Source organism: Choloepus didactylus, chromosome Y (assembly GCF_015220235.1).
Source record: "Choloepus didactylus isolate mChoDid1 chromosome Y, mChoDid1.pri, whole genome shotgun sequence".
Classification (NCBI taxonomy): Eukaryota; Metazoa; Chordata; class Mammalia; order Pilosa; family Megalonychidae; genus Choloepus; species Choloepus didactylus.
The window spans coordinates 12,949,231-12,973,834 of NC_051335.1; the positions used below are offsets into that span (position 1 = coordinate 12,949,231).

Consider the following 24,604-nt stretch of genomic DNA (forward strand, 5'->3'; position numbering starts at 1 on the left):
TTAAGAGGGCAGCATGAAGTCAATTTACATGGGGTGCCCCGTTAAACAGCTACGTGAGAAATCACTTACGGGATACGTAGGTTGCTTCCCAGTTCTCTCTTGACTTTCTTACAGTCCTAGATGTAAAAGGTCAACCATATAATGCGAGAATGCTGAGACATAACCCCTTCCCCTGCATGTGGCTGCACCTAGTCGCTTGCTTCTAATCAACAGAGCACAGCAAGGTGATGGGCCATCGCTTCTGTGCTAAGGTTTTAAAAGCTAGTGGCTTGTGTCCTGCTGGCATTCTCTCTTGCCCGCTCACTAGCTCTCTCTGATGAAGCTGGTGACCATGTCCTGAGTGAGCTATGGTGAGGCCCATATGGCAAAGAATCAAGAGAGGCCTTGGGCCAAGAGCGGCTAGAGCCTCCGTTCAGCAACCCTCAAGGAACCAAATCTTGCCAACAACCACGTGAGGGGACTTCTGAGTGGATTCTGCCCCGGTCGGGCCTTTGCATGAGGCCACAGCACCAGCCCACAACTTGACAACAAGGGACCCCAGGATGCAGGACCCAGCTACGGCCACGCCCAGACTCCTGACCCACAGAAATGTAGATAGTATGTGTTGTTTGCAGCCACTCAGTTTTGGAGTAATTTGTAATAGATGATGAATACATAGCCTCAGCTCTGCTGTTTGCCTGCAGCTCTACAATAGAATATTTCTGCATTTTTTATAATCCAAAAGACTCAGTGACAATATAAAAACATCGTCTCAAGAAGAAGTTGCTTCAAATTCAATAGCACTGTCTGCTAATGATGTGGGGATTTGGCTTTGGGTATCTTGATAGCAAATATGTATACAGATTGCCTTTGATTTTTAAGTGTATGTATGCTGTTCTTCAGAAGGACATTTTGAAATGAAATCCTTTACAAAAGATGTTGTAATGTGGAGCTATTTTCTTAACCAAGGTTATGATCCTCTGTGTATACAGCAGTGGTGTTCAAACTTTAGTGTGCATCTCAGTTGCCTGCAGAACCTTTTAAAACATCCCAATTCCTGGGCGCCACCCCAGCGAGGGCAGGGCCTGGGAACATGAATTTTTTTTCAGGTTTCTCTGATTGTCTCAACTTTGTTTTGACATTGCATTTTGAAATACTTTCCAACTTACAGGACAATTCCAAATTAATTCATACCCCAGAGAACTCCAACCTACCCTACCAACCCAGATACCCAGATCTATCAATTTTAACATTTTGCTGTATTTGCTGTATAATTCCATCAATCTGTTTTCTGAGCACCTGAGTGTAGATTGTATACATCATGCTCCTTGAATACTTAATACTGCCATGTACATTTCCTAAGAACAAGGATATTCACTTATGTAACCACCTTAAGTGCAGTTATCCATTTCAAGAAACTTAACATTGATATATAGCTCACATTCTATATTCCAATTTTTTTCTTATGTCCCAGTACTGTCCCTTTGAGCCTTCTCTCCTCCCTTGCTAGATCCCGTTCAGTGTCATGTATTTCATTTAATTATCACTGTCTCTTTAGTTGTTCTTTCTTCTTTTAATTGTGGGAACATATGTACAACATAAACTTTCCCATTTCGACAACTCCCAGGCATACCATTCAGTAGTTTTTATCACATTCACAATATTGAGGTACACTTGCTACTCTTCATCACTAAAACTTTCCTGTCTCCCTACACCCTGTATTCATTAACTTCCCATTACCCCTGTCCCCTACCCTTGACAAGTTTTACTCTAAAACTTGTCTCTGTGAGCTCGCATATCATCCAGTATATTCTTTGTAGCTACCAAGGGGCTTAAACATCCTAAATCTATACGAATGTCATTTGCTTTGATACCAACTTAACTTCAATAGTATACACAAACTATGTTCCTATACCCCACCATCTCCCATCTTTATGTAGCTTGTTACAAATTACATGCTTAAACATTCTAAGTCCAAAAACACTGATTTCTCATTACATTTTATACTTCCTGTAGGAAGTAAAAACTGGAGTTCCAAACCAAAAATACAACCATACTGGCATTTATATTTACCCATATCATTACCCTCATTGGAGATCTTTATTTCTTCTTGTGGTTTTGACCTATTGTCCTCTCATTTCCACCTACAGGATTCCATCTAGCATCACTTTGTAGGGCTAGTCTAGTGATGACGAACTCTCTCAAGCTTTTGTTTATCTGGGAATTTTGTAATCTTTCCCTCATATATGAGAGAGTTTTGCCTGATATGTAATTCTTAAAAGGCAATTTTTTTTTGCTTTCAGCACTTTAAATGTGTACTCCCACTGGTTTCTTGCCTCCATGATTTCCAAGGAGAAACTGGCACTTAATCTTACTGCGGCTCCCTTGTATGTGGCATGTTGTTTCTCTCTTGTGGCTTTCAGATTTCTATATTTGGCATTCTACAGTATGTTGTGGTGTGGTCTATTTGGGTTTACCCTGTTTGGTGTTTGTTGAGCATTTTGAATGTATGTATTCATGCCTTTTGTTCAATTTGTGAAGTTTTCAGCAATTATTTCTTTGAATATTCTCTCTGCCCCTTTCTTTTTTCTCCTCCTGGGACTCCCACAATGCACATATTGGTATGCTTGATGGTGTCTGTTCTGGTTTGCTAAGGCTGCCATTACGCAAAATACCAGAAATGGATTGGCTTTTATAAAAGGGATTAATTAGGGCAAAAATTTACAGCTCCAAGGCCATAAAAGCATCCAAACTAATGCATCAACATAAGGGTACCTTCACTGAAGAAAGGCCAGTGGTGTCTGGAACACCTGTGTTAGCTGGGAAGGCATGTGGCTGGCATCTGCTGGTCCTTTGCTCCTAGGTTCTGGTTTCAAAATGGCTTTCTCCAAAATGTCTCTGGGTTTCTGTCTCTCTTCGCTCCTCTCTCTCAGCTCCTGTGTATCCAGGCATCTGGAGGTCCTCTCTTAGCTTCTCCAGGGCAAACTCCAGGCTTCATCTCTTAGCTTTGCATCTCCAAATATCTTGCTGTCTGCATCTCCAAGTGTCTCCAAGTGTCTCAGTCTGTGTCAGCTCTTAGCTTCTTCCAGGGGCAAACTCTGGATTACATCTCTTAGCTTCTCTCCAAAATGTCTCTCTCAGTGTCTCTGAGCTCCTTATTTCCATGAGCTCTCTCAAAGGACTCCAGTGATCCAATTAAGATCCACCCAGAATGGATAAGGTCACATCTCCATGGAAGTAATTTAATCAGAGGTCTTACCCACAGTTGGGTTAGTCACATCTCTGTGGAAACACTGAATCTAAAGGTTCCACCCAACAAGACTGGATTAAAAGATCATGGCTCTTCTGGGGTCCATATCAGATTCAAATCAGCACAATTGTCCCACAGGTTTCTCAGGCTCTGTTCATTTTTCTTCAGTCATCTTTGTGTTCCTCAGAATGAATGATTTCAACAGTCTCATCAAGTTAACTGTTTCTTTCTTCTTCCAGCTCCAACCTACTGCCGAACTCCAGAGAATTTTTAATTTCTGTTACTGTGGTCCTCAGCTCTGTTTGGTTCCTTTCCATAATTTCCATCTCTCTATTAACATTCTGTTTTGTTCATCTATCGTTCTCCTGATTTCCTTTAGTTCTTTGTTCATGTTTTCCTTTAGCATATTTAGGACCAAGTTTTTAAAGTCTTTGTCTGGAATGTCCCAGGTCTGGTCCTCCTCATTGATAGTTTCTAATGCTTTAATCTTCTTTCTGGGCCACCGCTTCCTGTTTCTTTGTATGTTTAGTAACCTTCTGTTGAAACCTGAAAATTCTGATATTTCAATGGGTTATTGCTGGAATTTAGATTCTGAGGTATCTGTTCCTTAAGCTTGTATCCAGCTAGTGCTATGACACAGCTTCCTTGATTGTCAAGAGATAATGAATAAAAAAAAAAAGGAAAAAAAGAAAACACCTTTTCCAGTCTTTGCAGACTGACCTGTGGGAATGTTCTACTTCAGGGCTTAGCCATACAATGAGTTTAGAGAGTAGCTCCAGGCCAAACTACGGGCCTCCCTGATCCTTTCTGTGCATTCACCTTGTCTTGGGCAGGTAAACATGGTCCCAGGAAATCCTCTGTTTATGCAGGTACAAATGTCCCTTCCTCTGTAGGAAACTGTGCTTATGGTCCCAGGCATCGCTGTATATGTCCTACGGCCAGCAATGCCTTGCCCTAGGTGTCCTGACTTGACTGCTCTCCCACAGCGTTCTGTAGCCGAGTTCCATGAGCTGCTTTCTACATGCAGGATAATCTCTGAGATGGTGAGTTCCTCAGGCCACACCAGACAGATTGGGCCAGACATACATGCTGCCAGTATGTGCATGAGGATTACCCTGCTCCTGCTGGAACATGGACCAGGGATCCACACTGGGAGTGTAGGCTGGCTCTGCGCTGAGTCAATGGAGGGTAGGGAAGGAGCTGGCCAGGATACCCTGAGTTCTTACCTCTTTTAAGTGGCCTATTTTTTAAAAAAAATATTTATTTTTAATTAAATTCAGTTTTATTGAGATATACTCACATACCATACAGTCATCCATGGTGTACAATCAACTGTTCACAGCACCAGCATATAATTATGCATTCATCACCCCAATCCATCCTTGAACATTTTCCTTACATCAAAAAGAATAAGAATAAAAAATAAAAGTAAAAAAGAACATCCAAATCATCCCCCCCATACCACCCTATTTTTCATTTAGGTTTTGTCCCCACTTTTCTACCCATCCATCCACACACTAGACAAAGGGAGTGCGATCCACAAGGCCTTCACAATCACACTGTCACCCCTTGTAATCTACATTATTATACAATCATCTTCAGGAGTCCAGACTGCTGGGTTGGAGTTTGATAGTTTCAGGTATTTACTTCCAACTATTCCAGTACATTAAAACCTAAGGGGTGTTATCTATATAGTGCATAAGAATGTCCACCAGAGTGACCTCTCGACTCCATTTGAAATCTCTCAGCCTAAGTGGCCTTTTTCTTGATTCAGCACTTGCCCTGTCACTGCAGTCCTTTCACTCTTCTCTGGAGCTTTGAGCAGGATGTTTCTGCCAGTTTTTGCTGGTTGTTCAAAGCTTCTATGGGGGGGGGGGCAGGGCCCTGAAGTATCTCACTTTGTCATCCTGAATAGGGCATGGCCACTAGGGAAAATTAATTTTTAACCAGACTCCTTGGTGATTCTGATTCAGGACTTTAAAAAATCACTAGAAGAAATGGCCCCCAAGACAACATTTAATAAAATATAAATGGCATTTTATATATCACAGAAAATAAAGCTTGCTGCAGTACACTGAACAGCATCCATTTAACAGGACTTGCTTTGTTACAGGAACACACAGAGAGGGGCCTGAAAGAGACTGGAGGGGACGTGCTTCCAGAAAGAGCCAAAGGCACCTCTGAAGAAGGGCTGAGCCTGTAAGCAGGGATTTCCCAGCAGGCGCAAGCATTCGGGATGCTGTTTCAGGGAGAACATTTTAGGAAACTGAGTGGCTAGCAAAGTTGTTAAGTGTTACCTGACATAAGTAGATAGAATTTGCAAAGGTCCTATGCATGTATTACTCTCAAAGAGGAGCTGGAAAGAAAGAAAAAAAGCAGCATGGTGAAAGAGTAACTGCCAGTTTGAATGTATTATATCCCCCCAAATGCCATTATCTTTGATGCAATTTTGTGGGGGCAGACATATTAGTGTTGATCAGATTGTAATTCTTTGACTGAATGTCTCCATGGAGATGTGCCCCATCCAACTGTGGGTGATAACTCTGATTAGATAATTTCCATGGAGGTGTGGCCTTGCCCATTCAGCTTGGGCCTTTATTAGTTTACTAGAGCACTATATAAGCTCACGCAGAAGGAGTGAGCTTGCCACAGCCAAGAGAGACACTTTGAAGAATGCACAGGAGCTGAGAGAGGAGCTTCAGCTTACAGAGACATTTTGGAGATGGCCTTTGAAAGCAGACTTTTACTCCAGAGAAGCTAAGAGAGGACAAATGCCTCAAGAGCAACTAAGAGTGACATTTTTGAGGAGCTCCAGCCTAGAGAGGAATGTCCTGGGAGAAAGCCATTTTGAAAGCAGAACTTTGGAGTGGACACCAGCCACGTGCCTTCCCAGCTAACAGAGGTTTTCCGGACACCACTGGCCATCCTCCAGCAAAGGTAGCCAATTGTTGATGTGTTACCTTGGACACTTTATGGCCTTCAGACTGTAACTGTGTAACCAAATAAACCCCCTTTTATAAAAGCCAATCCATTTTTGGTGTTTTGCATCGTGGCAGCATTAGCAAACCAGAACAGTAACCATCCAAGTTCTAAAACTGTAACTCAACTTGAAGTTAGAGTGTAAAAGAAAATCACGAAAAGCCCAAGATGAAGGAAACTGGAACCACCTTGACCTGGCCAAGGGGATAAGGGACCTGGTGGGCGCTCCCTACCATTGCAACTGAGTTGTTAGGGGAGGAGTTTGCCTTTGGCAAAGACTTCCTGGTCAGCCTGTATCAAAACCTCTTCCCCCACTACAGGAGACTAAAAACTCAGCCAAAAAAAGAAAAAGAAAAAAAAAAAGACTCCAAAGCCATGTGGAATTCCTTGTTTTACCTCCCACCATCTACTTTGGAATCTAAGTACGGAATGGCAACTGCCTTGATTTGGGAGCCAACAGAATCTCCAGGCAACTGGGAAGAGGATGACAGGGCTGGGTTAGGTCCCCCCAGTCTGTGGCCTTGCTGGACTCTCCTCCATCACTCCTAAGGTCTGTGGCACTGGCTTGGGACACAAATGGTCTCCCCCTCAGCCAAAACCCTGCTCGATCTTGGAATCCTCACTTGCAATATCACCAGCAACCCAATACCACTGTAGTTCCACACCTCTCATCATACCATTCCAGAAATCAAACAATCAATCAATCAAACAAAACAAAAAGAATACTGTGAAAGCTAAGGATTTCTCTACCTAATTCACTGGGCAGCAAAACCTGTCCCGACCTGAACTTACTCGGTGCCTAACCCTGATATGAATGGAAAAGAGTCTGTTTACATGTCCAGGTCTCTGATTGGGCTCTCCAGAAAGATTAACGTGTCAGTTTTGCAGGAGCACCCCAGATCTGGATGGTGGTATTGTGTGGTGCACAACACACGTACCATATTACCTTTTGAAAATCCCCCAAATGCAGAATTCTGAAGCTAATCTGGCCCCACAGGTTTCAGAAAAGGGTTGCTGCTCGGACTTCCCATATCTGGCCTTTGGTTATAGGGCCAAATGCACACGAGTCTTATCCCAATGCACTATTTACAAGGAACTAACTGTTCAATAGGTGGCGAAAACCCTTTAGGAGCCACGGAGAAAAGTTTTGTGTTTATTTGATCCACGTATGATCCCTCTCTATCCACATTTTCAGGGACTTGCATCACAGTTCCACCCTGGCAAACTCACTGAGTCTTTGCTAACCAAGAGAAGTATTAAGAATTCAGACTTTAGGAACGTGGTGAGGTAGAGGCCTCCATGGCGCAGTGTTCTCCCCATCCTGCCTTCCCAAACTGGCCCAGGCAGCTTCCCCCAGACCTAGAGAGAGCAGGGCCCCTGAACAGCTGGGAAGCCAGACACTGGGCCTCAGGAACCTGCCTGGCAGCGACTGAGTACACGGTTATCTAATCCTAATTTCCTGGGTTTTGATTTTTCCTTCTCAATGGCAACAACTGATGTTAAAACAGCAGCAGGGCCAGGAAGACATTTACGAACCTCCAAGGAACCCTTGGAGAAAAGGCTTCTTTGTGCCGTGGCTCAGTTCTTGGCCCTGTGGGTGGGCACCCGTGGACCCCCGACCCCCACCGCGCCGGTTCCGATCCTGGAAAGGTCATGGTTAACCCAAAGGCATACGTGACTAGATACTGCTCCCTTTGAGAAGAGTTGAGCATAAGGAAAGAGGGAGGAGGGAGGAGAGGAGAAAGATGGGGTGGAATGGAGGGGGAGGGAGAGAGAAAGATGATCACAAAAGTCGTGAAGGGCCAAGTCCACCCACACCCACATGAACAAATTAATGCAGCAAGCAAAACACAGAATATCACCCAACTGAAAGAGCCATTACAAAGAATAAAGAAAACAGTCGACTTGCGGTGAGAATTCATCCCAAGGCTGTATTTACCTGGACTGCTCAAGGGGCTAGCCCTGTCCCCCAGGGTTGGCACAGGATGGTACTGGTGGTTCTTTGGGCCTGGGTACATCCAGTGGTACCTGCCAATTTCCATTTCAGCTCTGCTGTTCACTGCCAATTTCAGGTGGCAAAGAGTCAGTGTCTCTATCTCCACGAAAGATTCTATATCAGCATTTTAATTTATTCTTTTACCATATAAAGGAAATTGGAGAATTAAAAAATATGCTACTGAAACGCAACCTTCAGTACCAACTCATCAACTCGGCGTGGTTTCAACGGAGAGTGCTCAAGCCTCCCCACTCCAGTTCTGAATTTGTGCCTTAAATCACCAAAACTGTCTTTTCGTTCCTTATTTTCTCCATCTTTCCCCTCCCCTCTGCCCCTTAGGATGCTTGTTGTGGGCAGACACTATTCTTGGGTGAAAATCCGGCATCTTACAATTATATTTTTCCTTCTATTTTGTTTTCATTTCAACAGGGCGATATAATTATTGCCAGCTGCACAAGCAAAGGTGACTGCAGACTCACGCTTCATAATGGCACCCAACTCCAGTCCTGAAAATTGGGCAAATAAACTCATGGTCTGCTGAATCTTGAATGAAATGTTTGTCTGCCCATGGACATCTGCGGTATTCTACTGTAGCCTCATCTTAAACTCAGTACTCCAGGGTCTAGAATATTCTGGATTAAATCCTGTTCCAATCATTTCCCAGCCTGCAAAAGGGCTGCTGGCCTTGGGCTCAAATCACTGCTCACTCACACACATGGTGGCAACTGGGCTCCTGGGGACGTGAGGCTCTATCTGATAACCTGACTCTATTTCTTAGGGGTTTGGGGAGGAAAATACCTACCAATTTTCCTAGCAAATAGTAGGCTTCTGGTAACTGTTTGTTGGAATTTAAATCCTGAAGTCCCTAAGACACCATAAGATCACTATGACCGGTTTATGTCTGAGAATCCCATAAAACCCAAAGTGGGGTATGTCCCTCTGGATGCCACAAATGTTTAGGAATAAAAGAGATGATTCTGTTACTAACATGGGTTATTATTCCATCAGAAGATCAGCCATAATGCTCCATTTGGTGCCTCAGATCATTGAGGATGAGAATCAAGCAAACAGCCACGTCAGAGAGCAAACAAGCCCACGTGCTGACCATGTGCACTTGTAGCAGCCTAGGGCTATTCTTTTTGAAATCCCAACTGTGCTCTCCACCATCTCTAAAAATTGTCATGAAATCTCATATTGGGTAGTAGAGACCAACTTCTAGATGGTATTTTAGAGAAAATCTTTTTGACTCCAGGGTAAGGTAAGGGGAAAAAAAGATGTTGGGATAAGCTCAGAAGAACACAAGGAAACTATTTTTGTTGCTGATGTCATTTCTGCAGTGGGTAATGATAACAAGAATTATGCTCAAAAGCCTGCTTCCAACATGCTGGTCATCCTGCTAATCACAGTGCGCTCATCACCTCATTTGTCAAAACAACCCTGTGAAATAGGATTATTACTATCATCTACAGAAATGAGGAAATGGAGGGCAAGGAGAAGGTAAGTCACTTGCCCAAGACTACCTGGCCAAGAAATTAATCACCAGAAGCAACAAAGCGATGAAGACTAAGCTTCCTAGGAGGATCGTATTTGCTGGGCCAGATCTTTTTCATCCCTTGTTTTTAGCTATTATTTAAAACACTAAAGGAAAGCCATAACCACATTATAGAATATGGCAGAGGTCAGGAGACTACAGCACCCCTTTTTGTAAATAAAGTATTATTGGAACACAGCCACGCCCATTGGTTTACACACAGTGTATGGCTGTTTCCTTGGTCCAACAGCAGATCTGGCTCATAATGTCTCTGGCCTTTTGCAGAAAAAGTGTACTGACCCCTACTATAGAATATAGCATAGTAAGGTTTGCATATAAAAAGAAGTTAATGTAACTGATAAAATAAGCCTATAAAATAGGAAATTATTTTCTCTTACTACATACTCTCTTAAGAGAACGATCATTGGGCTGGCTAAGGATCAAAATTCTCCTTGTGGCCTTCTTGCCTACTCTTTAATCTGCCACCAATCAGCAAAGTCATGTATGAAAACCAAGAGAGTACTCTGTCTAATGGTCCCTAAGACGAGTTAGCACCCTTCTCCTCCTATAACGTGAGCTGAGAGAAAAGAGGAAGGATGATGTTTCGAAGCAGTTTACTGTTAAATGAATGAAGAAATGAATGAAAAACAAAGCAAACACAAGTGTGAAGCTGGGAGTGTAGCCTCAATGTCTTAAAAAGCCAGTGTACTTCACCTTTCTTCCTCCCCCCCATAGCCATCCCTAATCCTGGCCAACCATCTCACATGTGTGGACATTTGTTCCGAAGGAGAACAAGGCAAGGGAGTGCCTTTGGAATCACCCCAATTCATCGCCGGTCCCAGTAGGGGGGAGAAGTCTCTTTCATGGGGACAATGGCTAGTTCAAAGGATGTCAGACACATCAGGACTATAAGTTATTTAATTAAGATTATTTCCCCTAAAGTTTCCTGGACATCCAAATAACAGATAAATAGGATTTAAGATTATAATCTTAATTTCAAGGAAGTCAAATCTAAATTGCCAGAATTCCTTTTCTAATGTTAATTGATGAAATAGCAAGGCTGCATCTTGAAAAGCATGCTGATGGCACTGATAATGTACAAGTAGGAAATGCATCAAATGGCTCATTAAGATCTTTTCCACATTTCAGTTTTCTAAAAAATTAATAAAGAAAGCTGTATCACATCTACCACATATGTCCAGCACCATCTGGTGGGCCACACACTTTTCTCTACAGCCTACTCCCCAGACACTCTTCAGATGTCCTCCTTGGCAGATTGTTAAAGAGAAAAAATGCCTCAAACTTTCTCTGTACCATATTCATATAGTCAAGTTAGAAAATGTCAGTAAAAATTTCAAAATCAAATCACTTGTAGATTATCAGAAATAGTATAATATTTTAAATGCATCCCTGTGGGTTTTTAGCATATGAGTCGTGTATTCCAGATAAGTGTTTTTCTTCCTAAACAAAATAGGAGGGCCAAAAGTGTGCTCATTTTGCTATGATTTTTTAAAAGCATAGGAAATTCATATCTATTTGATTAAAAAGATTAAAATGGATGTGTGATTTTTTTAAACAAGGCAACAATTGGAATTCACTTCTTATTTTTACTATATCCTGTAATTTATTTTAAATTACATATTGTTTCCAATTTACCACATTTTTCTTCCTATGTGGTTAGGATCTTAATTTGATGCCTGGAATTCTGGAATTTATTTTAGCAATGATTCATAGGGATTCTGCTAGCTTAACTATAATTGTTCCCATTGATTCCAATTTTCCATATATAATAAAAATAATTTTCATCTTAAATAGAGTTTTTTTTCCACATAATAGAGCACACAAAGTTGTTCTCATGATTCACTTGTTTTTCTACTCCATGATTATGTACCCCCAACAATTCCAGATGCATTTGTTTCCACAGATGAATTGACATCAAGTGATACTCCACGGAAATAAATGGAAACCCAAGTCTCCATCTCTTTGGTTGGGTCCCACAATCTATTTCATTTGATTCTGTCCTATTCATTTCCCCCACTTACTCCATTTCAGCAGGTCTGCTTACTCAGTTCTCACAATTTGATTTAATTTAATACTTCCAATCTAAAAATTGTCATTTGCAGTTATTTGGCATTTCTTACATTAAAAAAAACTGCTTTTCTTAAAAAGTTTCTGAATATCTAAATACTTCTTGTGAATTTTGATCATCCAGAAGTGTTCTGTGACAAAGCCTATGAAACTGGTCTGAAACACTTACGGATTTGGAATAATTTTTGTTTAAAATAAGAAGAAAGTCATTCTGATTTAGCTTAAAGAAACAGTTTGTAGGCACTAGCAAATCACAATAGCTAAGATGGGTTGTCCTGTCCTAACTCTCAGGAAGGATATCAACTAAAAAGCTAAGGTCGATTTAGAAAGCTAAGTTTAATTTACCTTCTTAATAAACACTGGAATAACTAGCCCAAGCTATTCATTCAGAAGCTCTTGGGTACTAGCCGTTGGGCAGTAGCACCCCAAATTAAAAGACAGGCATTGCCCCTAGTGCCAACAATCAGGAGAGACTGGGAAAGGAGGAACAGAGGGGAAAAAATATGAGCATAAAAAATTCTGGGATGTGATAAAATGTATCAGATTAAATTTAGTAAATAAAATCCCTTGCTGAGAGCTTAAAAGAAAAAGCAACAAAAAACAACGAAACAGATCCACCAGTTGAAGAATGATACGGCACATTCTGGAAGTAATTATGTCAAAATTTTAGCTGTTAAGTTCACTGCAATAAACACATTTGAAAAACTTAAATCAAAAGGGATACTGGAGGGAGGCGGGGCAAGATGGCAGACTGGAGAGCTGTATGTTTTAGTTACTCCTCCAGGAAAGTAGGTAGAAAGCCAGGAACTGCGTGGACTGGACACCACAGAGCAATCTGACTTTGGGCATACTTCATACAACACTCATGAAAACGTGGAACTGCTGAGATCAGCGAAATCTGTAAGTTTTTGCAGCCAGGGGACCCGCGCCCCTCCCTGCCAGGCTCAGTCCCGGGGGGAAGGGGCTGTCAGCTCCGGGAAGGAGAAGGGAGAACTGCAGTGGCAGCCCTTATCGGAAATTCATTCTACTGATTCAAACTCCAACCATAGATAGACTGAGACCAGACACCAGAGAATCTGAGAGCAGCCAGCCCAGCAGAGAGGAGACAGGCATAGGAAAAAAACAACACGAAAAACTCCAAAATAAAAGGGGAGGATTTTTGGAGTTCTGGTGAACATAGAAAGGGGAAGGGCCCTGAGGTGCATATGCAAATCCCGAAGAAAAGCTGATCTCTCTGCCCTGTGGACCTTTCCTTAATGGCCCTGGTTGCTTTGTCTCTTAGCATTTCAATAACCCATTAGACCTCTGAGGAGGGCCCTTTTTTTTTTTTTTTAATCCTTTTTTCTTTTTCTAAAACAATTACTCTAAGAAGCCCAATAGAGAAAGCTTCAAAGACTTGCTATTTGGGCAGGTCAAGTCAAGAGCAGAACTAGGAGAGCTCTGAGACAAAACGCAATAATCCAGTGGCTGAGAAAATTCACTAAACACCACAACTTCCCAAGAAAAGGGGGGTGTCCGCTCACAGCCATCATCCTGGTGGACAGGAAACACTCCTGCCCATCGCCAGCCCCATAGCCCAGAGCTGCCACAGACAACCCAGTGTGACCGAAGTGCTTCAAATAACAGGCACACACCACAAAACTGGGCGTGGACATTAGCCTTCCCTGCAACCTCAGCTGATTGTCCCAGAGTTGGGAAGGTAGAGCAGTGTGAATTAACAAAGCCCCATTCAGCCATCATTTCAGCAGACTGGGAGCCTCCCTACACAGCCCAGCAGCCCAGAACTGCCCTGGGGGGACGGCACTCACCTGTGACATAGCACAGTCATCCCTCAACAGAGGACTCGGGGTGCACGGCCTGGAAGAGGGGCCCACTTGCAAGTCTCAGGAGCCATACGCCAATACCAAGGACTTGTGGGTCAGTGGCAGAGACAAACTGTGGCAGGACTGAACTGAAGGATTAGACTATTGCAGCACCTTTAAAACTCTAGGATCACCAGGGAGATTTGATTGTTAGAGCCACCCCCCTCCCTGACTGCCCAGAAACACGCCCCATATACAGGGCAGGCAACACCAACTACACACGCAAGCTTGGTACACCAATTGGACCCCACAAGGCTCACTCCCCCACTCACCAAAAAGGCTAAGCAGGGGAGAACTGGCTTGTGGAGAAAAGGTGGCTCGTGGACGCCACCTGCTGGTTAGTTAGAGAAAGTGTACTCCACGAAGCTGTAGATCTGATAAATTAGAGATAAGAACTTCAATTGGTCTACAAATCCTAAAAGAACCCTATCAAGTTCAGCAAATGCCACGAGGCCAGAAACAACAGAAAATTATAAAGCATATGAAAAAACCAGACCATATGGATAACCCAAGCCCAAGCACCCAAATCAAAAGATCAGAAGAGACACAGCACCTAGAGCAGCTACTCAAAGAACTAAAGATGAACAATGAGACCATAGTACGGGAGATAAAGGAAATCAAGAAGACCCTAGAAGAACATAAAGAAGACATTGCAAGACTAAATAAAAAAATGGATGATCTTATGGAAATTAAAGAAACTGTTGACCAAATTAAAAAGATTCTGGACACTCATAGTACAAGACTAGAGGAAGTTGAACAACGAATCAGTGACCTGGAAGATGACAGAATGGAAAATGAAAGCATAAAAGAAAGAATGGGGAAAAAAATTGAAAAAATCAAAATGGACCTCAGGGATATGATAGATAATATGAAACGTCCAAATATAAGACTCATTGGTGTCCCAGAAGGGGAAGAAAAGGGTAAAGGTCTAGGAAGAGTATTCAAAGAAATTGTTGGGGAAAACTTCCCAAATCTTCTAAACAACATAAATACACAAATCATAAATGCTCAGCGAACTCCAAATAGAATAATTCCAAATAAACCCACTCCAAGACATATACTGTTCACACTATCAAACACAGAAGAGAAGGAGCAAGTTCTGAAAGCAGCAAGAGAAAAGCAATTCACCACATACAAAGGAAACAGCATAAGACTAAGTAGTGACTACTCAGCAGCCACCATGGAGGCGAGAAGGCAGTGGCACGATATATTTAAAATTCTGAGTGAGAAAAATTTCCAGCCAAGAATACTTTATCCAGCAAAGCTCTCCTTCAAATTTGAGGGAGAGCTTAAATTTTTCACAGACAAAGAAATGCTGAGAGAATTTGCTAACAAGAGACCTGCCCTACTGGAGATACTCAAGGGAGCCCTACAGACAGAGAAACAAAGACAGGACAGAGAGACTTGGAGAAAGGTTCAGTACTAAAGAGATTCGGTATGGGTACAATAAAGGATATTAATAGACAGAGGGGAAAAATATGACAAACATAAACCAAAGGATAACATGGCTGATTCAAGAAATGCCTTCACGGTTATAACGTTGAATGTAAATGGATTAAACTCCCCAATTAGAAGATATAGATTTGCAGAATGTATCAAAAAAAATGAACCATCAATATGTTGCATACAAGAGACTCATCTTAGACACAGGGACACAAAGAAACTGAAAGTGAAAGGAGGGAAAAAAATATTTCATGCAAGCTACAGCCAAAAGAAAGCAGGTGTAGCAATATTAATCTCAGATAAAATAGACTTCAAATGCAGGGATGTTTTGAGGGACAAAGAAGGCCACTACATACTAATAAAAAGGGCAATTCAGCAAGAAGAAATAACAATCGTAAATGTCTATGCACCCAACCAAGGTGCCACAAAATACATGAGAGAAACACTGGCAAAACTAAAGGAAGCAATTGATGTTTCCACAGTAATTGTGGGAGACTTCAACACATCACTCTCTCCTATAGATAGATCAACCAGACAGAAGACCAATAAGGAAATTGAAAACCTAAACAATCTGATAAATGAATTAGATTTAACAGACATAAACAGAACATTACATCCCAAATCACCAGGACACACATACTTTTCTAGTGCTCCCGGAACTTTCTCCAGAACAGATCATATTCTGGGACATAAAACAAGCCTCAATAAATTTAAAAAGATTGAAATTATTCAAAGCACATTCTGTGACCACAATGGAATACAATTAGAAGTCAATAACCATCAGAGACTTAGAAAATTCACAAATACCTGGAGGATAAACAACGCACTCCTAAACAATCAGTGGGTTAAAGAAGAAATAGCAAGAGAAACTGCTAAATATATAGAGACGAATGAAAATGAGAACACAACATACCAAAACCTATGGGATGCAGCAAAAGCAGTGATGAGGGGGAAATTTATAGAATTAAATGCATATATTAAAAGGAAGAAAGAGCCAAAATCAAAGAACTAATGGATCAACTGAAGAAGCTAGAAAATGAACAGCAAACCAATCCTAAACCAAGTAGAAGAAAAGAAATAACAAGGATTAAAGCAGAAATAAATGACATAGAGAACAAAAAAACAAAAGAGAGGTTAAATATCACCAAAAGTTGGTTCTTTGAGAAGATCAACAAGATTGACAAGCCCCTAGCTAGACTGACAAAATCAAAAAGAGAGAAGACCCATATAAACAAAATAATGAATGAAAAAGGTGACATAACTGCAGATCCTGAAGAAATTAAAAAAATTATAAGAGGATACTATGAACAACTGTATGGCAACAAACTGGATAATGTAGAGGAAATGGACAATTTCCTGGAAACATATGAACAACCTAGACTGACCAGAGAAGAAATAGAAGACCTCAACCAACCCATCAGAAGCAAAGAGATCCAATCAGTCATCAAAAATCTTCCCACAAATAAATGCCCAGGGCCAGATGGCTTCACAGGGGAATTCTACCAAACTTTCCAGAAAGAACTGACACAAATCTTACTCAAACTCTTTCAAAACATTGAAGAAAATGGAACACTACCTAACTCATTTTATGAAGCTAACATCAATCTAATACCAAAACCAGGCAAAGATGCTACAAAAAAGGAAAACTACCGGCCAATCTCCCTAATGAATATAGATGCAAAAATCCTCAACAAAATACTTGCAAATCAAATCCAAAGACACATTAAAAAAATCATACACCATGACCAAGTGGGGTTTATTCCAGGCATGCAAGGATGGTTCAGCATAAGAAAATCAATCAATGTATTACAACACATTAACAAGTCAAAAGGGAAAAATCAATTGATCATCTCAATAGATGCTGAAAAAGCATTTGACAAAATCCAACATCCCTTTTTGATAAAAACAATTCAAAAGGTAGGAATTGAAGGAAACTTCCTCAACATGATAAAGAGCATATATGAAAAACCCACAGACAGCATAGTACTCAATGGTGAGAGACTGAAAGCCTTCCCTCTAAGATCAGGAACAAGACAAGGATGCCCGCTGTCACCACTGTTATTCAACATTGTGCTGGAAGTGCTAGCCAGGGCAATCTGGCAAGACAAAGAAATAAAAGGCATCGAAATTGGAAAAGAAGAATAAAACTGTCATTGCTTGCAGATGATATGATCTTATATCTAGAAAACCCTGAGAAATGGACGATACAGCTACTAGAGCTAATCAACAAATTTAGCAAAGTAGCGGGATAGAAGGTTAATGCACATAAGTCAGTAATGTTTCTATATGCTAGAAATGAACAAACTGAAGAGACTCTCAAGAAAAAGGTACCATTTTCAATAGCAACTAAAAAAATCAAGTACCTAGGAATAAACTTAACCAAAGATGTAAAAGACCTATACAAAGAAAACTACATAACTCTACTAAAAGAAATAGAAGGGGACCTTAAAAGATGGAAAAATATTCCATGTTCATGGATAGGAAGGCTAAATGTCATTAAGATGTCAATTCTACCCAAACTCATCTACAGATTCAATGCAATCCCAATCAAAATTCCAACAACCTACTTTGCAGACTTGGAAAAGCTAGTTATCAAATTTATTTGGAAAGGGAAGATGCCTCGAATTGCTAAAGACACTCTAAAAAAGAAAAACCAAGTGGGAGGACTTACACTCCCTGACTTTGAAGTTTATTATAAAGCCACAGTTGCCAAAACAGCATGGTACTGCCACAAAGATAGACACATAGATCAATGGAATCGAATTGAGAATTCGGAGATAGACCCTCAGATCTATGGCCGAGTGATCTTTGATAAGGCCCCCAAAGTCACTGAACTGAGTCATAATGGTCTTTTCAACAAATGGGGCTGGGAGAGTTGGATATCCATATCCAAAAGAATGAAAGAGGACCCCTACCTCACCCCCTACACAAAAATTAACTCCAAATGGACCAAAGATCTCAATATAAAAGAAAGTACCATAAAACTCCTAGAAGATAATGTAGGAAAACATCTTCAAGACCTTGTATTAGGAGGCCACTTCCTAGACTTTACACCCAAAGCACAAGCAACAAAAGAGAAAATAGATAAATGGGAACTCCTCAAGCTTAGAAGTTTCTGCACCTCAAAGGAATTTCTCAAAAAGGTAAAGAGGCAGCCAACTCAATGGGAAAAAATTTTTGGAAACCATGTATCTGACAAAAGACTGATATCTTGCATATATAAAGAAATCCTAGAACTCAATGACAACAGTACAGTCGGCCCAATTATAAAATGGGCAAAAGATATGAAAAGACAGTTCTCTGAAGAGGAAACACAAATGGCCAAGAAACACATGAAAAAATGTTCAGCTTCACTAGCTATTAGAGAGATGCAGATTAAGACCACAATGAGATACCATCTAACACCGGTTAGAATGGCTGCCATTAAACAAACAGGAAACTACAAATGCTGGAGGGGATGTGGAGAAATTGGGACTCTTATTCACTGTTGGTGGGACTGTATAATGGTTCAGCCACTCTGGAAGTCAGTCTGGCAGCTCCTTAGAAAACTAGATATAGAGTTACCATTCGATCCAGCGATTGCACTTCTCGGTATATACCCGGAAGATCGGAAAGCAGTGACACGAACAGATATCTGCACGCCAATGTTCATAGCAGCATTATTCACAATTGCCAAAAGATGGAAACAACCCAAATGTCCTTCAACAGATGAGTGGATAAATAAAATGTGGTATATACACACGATGGAATACTACGCGGCAGTAAGAAGGAACGATCTCGTGAAACATATGACAACATGGATGAACCTTGAGGACATAATGCTAAGCGAAATAAGCCAGGCACAAAAAGAGAAATATTATATGCTACCACTAATGTGAACTTTGAAAAATGTAAAACAAATGGCTTATAATGTAGAATGTAGGGGAACTAGTAATAGAGAGCAATTAAGGAAGGGGGAACAATAATCCAAGAAGAACAGATAAGCTATTTAACGTTCTGGGGATGCCCAGAAATGACTATGGTCTGTTAATTTATGATGGATATAGTAGGAGCAAGTTCACAGAAATGTTGCTATATTAGGTAAATTTCTTGGGGTAAAGTAGGAACATGTTGGAAGTTAAGCAGTTAACTTAGGTTAGTTGTCTTTTTCTTACTCCCTTGTTATGGTCTCTTTGAAATGTTCTTTTATTGTATGTTTGTTTTCTTTTTAACTTTTTTTTTCATACAGTTGATTTAAAAAAGAAGGGAAAGTTAAAAAAAAAAAAAAACAAGGAAAAAAAAAAAAGATGTAGTGCCCCCTTGAGGACCCTGTGGAGAATGCAGGGGTATTCGCCTATGCCACCTCCATGGTTGCTAACATGACCACAGACATAGGGGACTGGTGGTTTGATGGGTTGGGCCCTCTACCACAGATTTTACCCTTGGGAAGACGGTTGCTGCAAAGGAGAGGCCAGGCCTCCCTATGGTTGTGCCTAAGAGCCTCCTCCCGAATGCCTCTTTGTTGCTCAGATGTGGCCCTGTCTCTCTAGCTAAGCCAACTTGAAAGGTGAAATCACTGCCCTCCCCCCTACGTGGGATCAGACACCCAGGGGAGTGAATCTCCCTGGCAACGTGGAATATGAGTCTCGGGGAGGAATGTAGACCTGGCATCGTGGGACGGAGAACATCTTCTTGACCAAAAGGAGGATGTGAAAGGAAATGAAATAAGCTTCAGTGGCAGAGAGATTCCAAAAGGAGCCGAGAGGTCACTCTGGTGGGCACTCTTACGCACACTTTAGACAACCCTTTTTAGATTCTAAAGAATTGGGGTAGCTGGTGGTGGATACCTGAAACTATCAAACTACAACCCAGAACCCATGAATCTCGAAGACAGTTGTATAAAAATGTGGCTTATTAGGGGTGTCAATGGGATTGGGAAAGCCATAAGGACCACACTCCACTTTGTCTAGTTTATGGATGGATGAGTAGAAAAATAGGGGAAGGAAACAAACAGACAAAGGTACCCAGTGTTCTTTTTTACTTCAATTGCTCTTTTTCACTCTAATTATTATTCTTGCTATTCTTGTGTGTGTGCTAATGAAGGTGTCAGGGATTGATTTGGGTGATGAATGTACAACTATTTAATGGTACTGTGAACAATCGAAAGTACGATTTGTTTTGTATGACTGCATGGTATATGAATATATCTCAATAAAATGAAGATAAAAAAAAAAAAAAAAGAAAAGGCACGCGAAAGCTGCTGAATGACCTACTCACATAATTCTTAATTCGTGATATTCTCCAGGGGGCAAACACCCCTCCAGATTGTTACCAGGAACTTTTCACAATTGTTAATAGAGGTTGTGAGTTTTTCAGTTACCCTGTACTAACAAAGTATAAACTGCTAAAGGGCACATCAACAGCAATAATGAAAAGTAAGTAGTGACAGGTAAGACCAAACAAGCCTCTCCTGTTAAATGTGCATCTAATTCTTGTAAGTACCGGATCAAACAGTCCGCAGAGCTGCGGCTTGAGGCCCTGCATTTACGTTTCTACAGTACGAACTGGTAAAGCACGACAGTTACCTATCAAATTTTACATCACGGTCCAGACATCAGGAGTACATTTTGAGGATTTATGATCAATTTACCTATGTTAAATTTGGTGGTCTGAGAAAATAAATTAGTGGTTACTTGGGGCTGGGGAATGTTGGGGGCGGGGGAAGTGGAGAGTGATGCCAACGGGTAAGGGATTTCTTTTGAGGGGCACAAAAATGTTTTACAATTAGATTGTGGTAGTGCTTGCACAACTCTGTGAATATACTAAAAAGGTACTGAATTACAACTCACTTTAAATGGGGGAATTGTAGGGTATGTGAATTATATCTTAATAAAGCTGGTTTAAAAATAAAAAAAAAAGGGATACTGGAATGGCAAGCATGCACAAACATCTGCGGCTATAGTTTTACGCATATGTATGTGCCTTTAACAACACAGGATGAGTAAATTGGGCAACTACAAAGAAGATACTTGTGTAAGTTTTGACTGTGCCACTGGCACATGAGCTTGTTCATCTAAGTGAAGATTAGAAGATGGCCCTGTCCAGATCAACATTTATGGTGGGTAACAAAGCAATCACAGCCCCTGTGGCTACAGATTAGTAAAAAGAAATTATCTGGCCCATATTCTTATTCAAGAGTGTAGTGTACATGTGATGATATCTTTTGGTGACTTGGTATTTTTGACTTATTTAAAAAATAGCTAGTGTTTATCAACTTGGGTAATTTTTAAAGCACTGCAGGGAATTATCTTTAGCTTCTAATTTTGTCTATAAAACCACAGCTAACAAGTTTTCCTATACAGGTGGTCAGGGATGTGATGGTAGTCTGCAGATTCGTTATTAAATAACATGTAATTGCCATAAAACAATAACAGTCCATAAAACTAAATTATGATGGGCTACACATAGCCAGGACTTTCGATAGGTCTTATAATCCCTGCTTGCTTCTGGAGAGAAAAACTAAAGGCATGTTTTTGTGGTGATCAAAACAGTTTTCTCTGCCATTGGTGAACACCATATTAATAAAAAATTAAAGCTATGTGCAAAACACAATCATCTCTCTCAGGAAAAAAATTGCCGTAAGCCGTGAGAGACTTCCTCAAAACAACGCGAGTACATTATTATATCCCCCAAGCATGCAATCAACTTAGCCTCTAATCATGACGGAAATGAATCTTTAAACTTTTATCTTAGTTGCTCAGCTTGGTGAACATTCCTAAGGGCTGCTGTTGTTGCTATTTCGTCACTTATGCAGATTAAAAAATAACATATACACACACATATGAGAAAGGCCTGGGTTGTGTTTTTTTTTGGGGGGGGGGCAGGTAGGTTTAATGCTAGGATTGAACTACACTCCCGATTTAAAAATGAAATTGCTTCTAAGATAAAACGTTCTTAAAGTACTGTGTAAAGAAGAAATTCCCTATAAAAACAGGATCTCTACACCAGCATGCTGGTAAATTGGACTACATGCGACTGCCGTTTTTGTAGGTTAAAAATCATTGTCTATCAGCAATTTCATATGGTTCAACCTACATATTCATAAGTAAAACAGAGTGGTGTCTCTATCCTAAAGAATTACTATTGTTTAGTGACTGTCAGTGTACCCCAGGGCAGGGAGAAATAACCTTTAGCACGATGGCTCTTTATATTAGAGCCCTCACGGTCACAGGATCTGATTTGTGTGCTTATGCCAGTCTGTCCCTTTGGCTGAGGGAGAGAAATTACAACGCAGCTAAATGCCATTAAACTAGCAGGGGCTGAGCTGATGCTACAGGGTCTCGAACTTGCAATCAGTCCATTACCTAGGAAAAGAGATTAATTTTAGCTTCTCTTCTCTGCCATTTGCTTCCCACAAAACACGTTCTAAGATTACTTTTCAGGACCTTTATCAATATTCCTCCCCCAAATCTCCAAGTCGTCAATAGCAGAGGATGCCCCCCCCTCCCCACCCCACCCCTGCCCTTTTCCATCAGCACTGGCGGACAGAGCTGACATCCCCTCTTGCAAGTTCCAACTAAATAGTTACTCCGTGTCTCAGCAGTCAGGAATTGCTACACTGAAATGGCAATCACGTTAGGCAGTCAGGAATTGCTACACTGAAATGGCAATCACGTTAGGATAAGAAAATCAGCGAATGCTCAAATCACTCCAACGTGAGCAGTAGCAAAGCACATTTAATCTGCGTGCCCTTCAGGAGGAACCTCTCCAGCATTAGCAGAAAACCGCACATTCCAAGTCCCTGGAATATGTCTCGGGCTTCCAAGCCCTAGTAACATGCAGAACATAGGACCTAAGACTTGACTCATTACATCAACAAAAAGAGACAGTTCGCCCGATCCATCTGCCCAAGGTAACAAACTACAGAGCTCCTTCTCCAAAATGCCATGCTTAGTATAGAAAGATTTGAAACGGGAATGGATCAGAGAGGCTGCTCTATTAATTCAACATCAGCCTATGGGAGAAAAACAATCCTGAAAGCCAGACCCTGCTATAGGGCTTGTTTCAGAGCCATTTTCAAAGCAACAAAACCCGGCTAAACCTTTCCAAGCACCCCCAGTGAAAAGCTTTAAACAGGCTATTGTCAGAAAGCACTGGGTACCTTTTCTCTCTTGGCTTTGTTCTGTATTTTCTTCCGCGGCAGTTTCCATGGCTGGCTTCATACCATCCACCAAAAATGCTCTTCCCCACTGCCCCGAACACACACTTTTTCCCCCCTCCTCTTCCTTTTCTTTTGGGCTCCCCTCCGTCTCTTATTTACACCCGTGTCACTGAGAGGGTCTGTTCTTCACTACAGTAGATTACAGTCCCTCCAAGAAGCAAAAGTCTTGTCAGCGTCAATTTCCCTTTGCCCACTGGTCCACAAAGACAGCTGCCAAGGAGCAGGCTCACCACAGATCCCAGTTATAGAACAGCCTTTCTGCGCCCGATTGTGCCTCCAGTCTCAGTGCAGCTCCGAGGGGGGCAGAACCCACTTCCCCGCGGGGCCGGCCTCTCCCCGCCTTTCCCACAAGCGCTCCCTCCTCGCTCCTGGCTGGCTGACTGCACCCAATGAATGCTAATGAGCTCTCCCAGGAAAGAGGAGATTTGTGACATCAGAGGAGGGAATGTGCAGGAGAAAGAAAAGAGTCCCCTCCCACCATGTGACCCAGCTGCTCAGCCACAATGCGTGTCGTCTCTCGGTTGAATGCAAGTCCTCCAATGAGCACAACTCTCTCTTTCCTATGGGACCCCTTTGCAGTGTGGCGCCCTTTGATTTATTTCACTTGTCCCCTAACCTGGCAAAATATATTCAAAGGACTTGCCCATGGTCTCTATTATATTTGCTTTCCATAATATTTGTACTGCACATGATCAATCTCAGTCTCTCTTTCAGATGGATAGATCAATTGATCTTAAGTATACACACACACACACACACATGTATATATATATGAGAGGAGAGAAAATACTTGAAAGGGAAGAAAAACCCAAACATGGGTTCAAACAACAGCAATGCAGCAATTTGTTATTAGAATCCATTTCCTAATCTATAGCTAGCAGATGTTATAGTAAGAGGAACTTTAGCTCAAGCGCAATTCAGAACAAGGTGCCTCTCCTTATTTAAAAAGAAGCATAATATGCTACAGGTACATCAAGCTGACGTTTTGGTGGCTTCCTGGAATGAAAAGCAAAAGAGGGTTTTTCTGGTTGGGTGTGGTTATTTTTCACACAGCGTTTTATTCGTTAGAACCCCTCACTCAAAGTCAAAAGGGTGTTTTCAAGAGTATTCTAAATATTCAGCATAAAAGCTACTGAACCAATGATGGTTCTGATGGCTGGTTTCACAAGCCGCCTTGCACACCGAGATACAAGGGGACAAAGGTTCACAAGCCTTCCGAGCATATGTACCTTCATCCTGGTTGTAAGCCCTAGGTTTCTAAGCTTCACTAATTTCT

At 41.4% G+C, this 24,604-nt stretch overlaps 1 protein-coding gene across 4 annotated transcripts in view; it reads right to left on the reverse strand.

Moving 5' to 3' along the window:
- GPM6B (glycoprotein M6B) overlaps positions 1-23,696 on the reverse strand; it is a 44,944-nt gene extending 21,248 nt beyond the window's left edge. Inside the window, exons 1-2 of one of the 4 annotated variants that reach the window (XM_037822793.1) lie at positions 23,269-23,693; positions 8,148-8,267 (exon numbers count right to left, since the gene is read on the reverse strand). In XM_037822793.1, the coding sequence (XP_037678721.1) occupies positions 8,148-8,267; positions 23,269-23,329 (181 nt within the window). In that variant the 5' untranslated portion in view covers positions 23,330-23,693. Of the gene's footprint in view, positions 1-8,147; positions 8,268-23,268 lie in introns of all 4 variants that reach the window. The other 3 variants (XM_037822794.1, XM_037822795.1, XM_037822796.1) reach the window with 3 other exon arrangements.
- Positions 23,697-24,604: the final 908 nt, after the last annotated feature.